The following is a 5180-nucleotide window of genomic DNA, read 5'->3' as shown; positions in this document are numbered from 1 at the left end:
ATAAATCAAAATAATAATGGCGATGCTTAACAGAGACGCATAGAGAATTTTGTGTATGTTAGGACTGGTGTTGGTGGGAGCGCAGTTGATTGTAACCACAGCATTGCTTGTGGGATACTTCATGATAAACTGAGCGTGTGATCCTACTTTGGGTTGAAGTTTAGGATATCTGCCTGTGTAATAACATATAGCAGGGTCGCTCCAGTGGTGGAACAATATGGATCACAAATGAGCTTCAAAGAAGGTCCGTTATAGTGTGTGGCTGAAGTATTTTACTGGTTAGGCATATGAGACATCAGTCCATAGCTGCTCTTCAAATAGGAATGACCTGATGCATAAAATGTATCAGCAACAACTTTACTGTAAATGAGTATGTGGCCTCCTTATCACTACGTTAGTAATTTGTATATGAGGCTATATCTTTCAAATGTGTATTCTGTGTTACCCTAAATAACTATATATTTGCATTGGAAAAATTCTTTACTTAAACGTCAATACTCACCAATACTGTTCCCTATAAGCAGAGACGAATGCACGCGCATATTCTGTAGCACGTGAACGAAAGACAAAATATTCTATGCATAAAAAAATTAATGTGTGCACGAAAGATTAACTGCCTAAAATAATGTATAATTAATAATTTTTCTCATCGGAAAAATATATGCCAAAATGTCAGATTTTTTCGCACACCAACTATTAGTTATTGCAAACATTTCTTCGACGCAACAAAATTAATTGCTATTGGTGAAAAATACTAAATATTTTCAACCCATGTAGACTATGATTACTATCTCTGGTATTCTGGTGTATATGATGGTATATAATGTTGTCTTACAAACTAACTCTTAATATATGTATGTATATATATACTTTAGAGAAAAGAACCACAGTTCCTGTACCTGTAAATTTGGATTTCTATCCCTAATATTATCTCATATATATATATATATATATATATATATATATATATATATATACTCTTTTTTTTTTGCACAGCTCTTGAAGTTACAGCAGCAATGATAGCAAGCAAAGATCATTACAAAACTGGTGAACTCAAGACCTTTATGGGAACAATATTTATTCAATCACGCTTCACCAATGTGATCGTTACACCTCAATACATTTTCTTTAACGGTCAGAAGTATTTGTGGACCAACGAGACACGAATAATTTCAAATAACTCTAATCTCGAAATCAACGGAGAAGGACACAGTCTCATGATAAAAATCTCGAAGCAACAACAGTTCCTTATCAAACGCTCTTTGGCTGGTAATCGACCAACGAAGGTTGATTATCTGAACTTCGACGTGGTCATTGGAAAAGGATTCTCAAAGAGTGTCACAGGCTATATTGGTATGTGGTAGCACAATTTGCAATATTGAATCTCTGTATATGTCTCTCTTTCTCCCTCCTTCCCTCATCTCTCCGCCCTTGCTCCCTCATCTTTCCCCCTCTCGTTTTTCTCTCGCTCCCTCTCTCTCTTGATATCTCATATATATTTAAGGCGGCGGATGGCAGTATCGTCAGTGCGCCAGGCAAAATTCTTAACGGCATTTCGTCTGTCTTTACGTCCTGAGTTTAGATGCCGTCGAGGTCCTTTCATCCTTTAGGAGTTCGATAAAATAAATAACAGTTGAACATTGGGGTTAATGTAATCGACTTACCCTCTCCCACGAAATTGATGGTCATGTGCCAAAATTTGAAAGCAATATCTCATACACATGTATAAATAGTTTACAAAATCTCATGAGAGCCTTTTCAAACCTTCCTAGATCTTATACACACACACACGCACAGGGCTTTTTTTTCTTTAGTTAAATGCAAAGGCAGTACTCATGACTCTTTAGAGGGTCTTCGGCGGAAGAAGGTAACCTCAAATATGTTTGCAAGTGAATGGACTCCATTAAAAACTCCGAACGTGCTAGGTCGGGGCGATATACCGAGTAACAGATTAAGTCTTCTACATAGTTTGTCCATAGCGAGATTGTAACTCAGAATGTAAAGAGGCGAAGCAAATACACAACGCCTACAGACCGACCTTATACAATTCCGTCTATGTAGCGCTAGGATTGGTTCGCTTTTAGAGAGCTTGAAAGGACGAAAAATAAAAAAGGCGGGATTTGAATCAAAAGCACAAAATGCCGGACCAAATAGTGAGAGACGTCCTAACCGGCTCCCTGATGATTATACTAACTCATCTTTATATGTATCTCTCTCTCCCTCTCTCTCTATCTCTCTGTCTGTCTATCTCTATACCTATCTATTTATCTGTATATATACGTGTGTGTGAGAGTCATATGTATAAACTATATATTTACATATACATACACGTACTATTATACGTGTGCTTATGTGTGTATGTATGTTTGTGTGTATATGCATGTTTGTGTGTAAGTATGTATATATGCATCTGAGTATGTTTATGACTATATATATATAAATAAATATATATATATATATATATATATATATATATATATATATATATATATATATATATATATATATATATATATATAATCAAATAATAAGCAACACGGATTTCAAAAGTGATTGCAGTACGCACGTTTCATGCTACTTCAATTTATTTAAGTAATGTGAGCATTACCTTAAATGCAATATGAAGAGCAATCTTCAGCTGCACGAAAAAGATTGCTCTTCATATTGCATTTAAGGTAATGCTCACATTACTTAAATAAATTGAAGTAGCATGAAACGTGCGTACTGCAATCACTTTTGAAATCCGTGTTGCTTATTATTTGATTTTAATCACCCATCCTTTTGGGATGTTATAATCGGGTGCCTTCGCATAAGTACCATATTCAAGCCTTGAATCTATATCTAAACCGTCTATATATATATATATATATATATATATATATATATATATATGTGTGTGTGTGTGTGTGTGTGTGTGTATGTATGTATGTATATGACAGAATGACAGATAGAGAGATGAGGGAATAATGAGAGAGAGAGAGAGAGAGAGACCCACACCAGATTTTGAGTGGTATGCCAAACGGCTAGAGAACAAAATTAAGGCTGGCAATTTCAAATAAAGAGCGTAGAAACCTGCGACCTATACCGCAAAAATATTCCTATTAAAGGAGAACATTTTTGTTTATTCTCATCCTTTTATTACAGATACCACAGCGTATGTATCAGTCGTGTTGTTCTTTTCGATTTTTAAAATGTTCGATAATAATTAGGAATTGGAAATCAAGCAAAAGAAAAAGAAAATAATGAAGATTAAATTTTCAGAAAGAAACTTTTAGACTCTTCCACTAAAACATCTTTTATAAACAAATTTTGAGGCTCTGTATATAAATCAACTTTTGAGGCTCTTTATATAAAACAACTTTTGAGGCTTTGTACGAAATCCACGCCCTGTAATGCACATTATTTAAAACAACTTTTCTAACATTGTGAATTGTTATTAATAGCCATTCTTTCTTCTAACTTATCTTTTTCAGGAAAGTTTATGCATCTCAAAGCAAAACTGAGACACACAAAGAAAAACGCCAAGGGACAAACGATCGGAAAGTTGACTTTTATGAAACCTCCTAAACAGAGGTTTGTTGAACACGCAATCTTAAATTTCAGAAATGATATGGTTATTTCCACAGTACCCTGCTGGGTTTTACATCATAAGTTCATTTGAAGACTATAGAAAACGTACGCTTACAGGCGTGAGTGCTAACACGCCTGCAGGCGAGCATGCTGTCTACATGTGTATATCTGCGAAGACCCCCCCACATCGTACTACATAACATTTTAATGGACCGAAATTATGATTTCTCGGATAAAAATTTTTGACATCACAAGCACCCACAAATACAAACACGTACATAATCACTCATATATATATATATATATATATATATATATATAAAGAATATAACAGGATCAAAGGAGACCTGTGATGGTTTGCATCGGCAAGACTTGTATTATATGGAAAATGCAATAGAAAGAGTAATGCGAAGTTGCCGAGGGGAGAGGAATATCAGACGTTCTCGATAGGGTCCTTCTTCAGGGTAAGGTTGACAAGACACAAATAAAATAAGGAAAGCAATCTTACATTTGCAATTGATGAGGATTGCATGACAATATGAACTTCGAATGTAAACAAGGAGAAGTAAGAGAAGGAAAGTGAGTGAAAGAGTGAAAGAGAAAGAAAGAGAGAGAGAGAGAGAGAGAGAGAGAGAGAGAGAGAGAGAATGAGACCAACACTCTTTTCCCGCTGTTCACGTTTGCCTGCTTTTCCTCCACTTTTAAATTTTCTTCCCTTGATCCCACCTCTCATCCTCTTTTTCTCCCTTACAACTCTGTCTACCTGTGGAGCTCAGGTTGTCTTGTGTTCCTCATCAGTTGCAGCCAATCTCTCAAACATAGATGATACAACCCTCGGTCGACTTTCTTTTATTCCCTTCACATCAACTTTACCCTGAAGGAGAACTCTGTCAGAAACGTTGAAACCTCCACTCACCAGTGCATTTTCACTGTATTCTTTCTGTTGCTTTACACAATATGTAAAAAAAATATGTATATATATATATATATATATATATATATATATATATATGTATATCATACATTATAAAAACTGATGATATACGCATATAAAAATCAAAGACTAAATACAAAGACATAAACTTTGAGGGAAAACTGCGAAGTATGTTACTTCTTAAATGATTGCCTTACATAAGCAACACGTAAAAATAAAGACACAGATCAAATTATATATCCAGAGAAAATACATTAACAATACATATGGTTTATAATCTGGCAAGGCTGCATAATCTCCATTTTTACAACCGGTGCAATAAAACAGAACCTATAAATAACATCGGAGTTAGTTACGGGTGATGATAACCAGTAAATAGAACAGAATATGGTTCAGTTGAACAATTAATTGTCAAAGAATTGTTTGATACGATAATTTGAATAAATTATTCAGGACACGCTAAAAACAATTTTCAATTTGTTGTCGTTATATTTTTAAAAGTATATTTGCATTTTTGGGGGGAGAATACAGTACGTCGTATTCTATACACTTACTTCACAAAACTAATCTTTTTAATATACATTCTTTATATTTCATGTTTCTCATTCCATATTGATATCAAAACTTTACGTATCACACCCCGACCACCTCAAAAGAATTGAAAAGCTGGGCAACA

The 5180-nt window shown here is 34.6% G+C and overlaps 1 protein-coding gene across 1 annotated transcript in view; it reads left to right on the top strand.

Annotated features, from left to right (window-relative positions):
* The window catches only part of LOC106882533 (inter-alpha-trypsin inhibitor heavy chain H3), a 57885-nt gene extending 52912 nt beyond the window's left edge, over positions 1–4973 (top strand). Inside the window, exons 12-13 of the mRNA XM_089363368.1 lie at positions 997–1353; positions 3474–4973. Coding sequence (XP_089219494.1) covers positions 997–1353; positions 3474–3661 — 545 coding nt within the window. The 3' untranslated portion in view covers positions 3662–4973. The remainder of the gene's footprint in view (positions 1–996; positions 1354–3473) is intronic.
* The last annotated feature ends 207 nt before the right edge of the window (positions 4974–5180 follow it).

This window comes from Octopus bimaculoides, chromosome 15, assembly GCF_046866305.1.
Source record: "Octopus bimaculoides isolate indiv1 chromosome 15, ASM4686630v1, whole genome shotgun sequence".
In the NCBI taxonomy this organism is placed as follows: Eukaryota; Metazoa; Mollusca; class Cephalopoda; order Octopoda; family Octopodidae; genus Octopus; species Octopus bimaculoides.
Note: the sequence above shows the minus strand (reverse complement) of the source record. Positions and strands in the feature narration are given on the sequence as shown.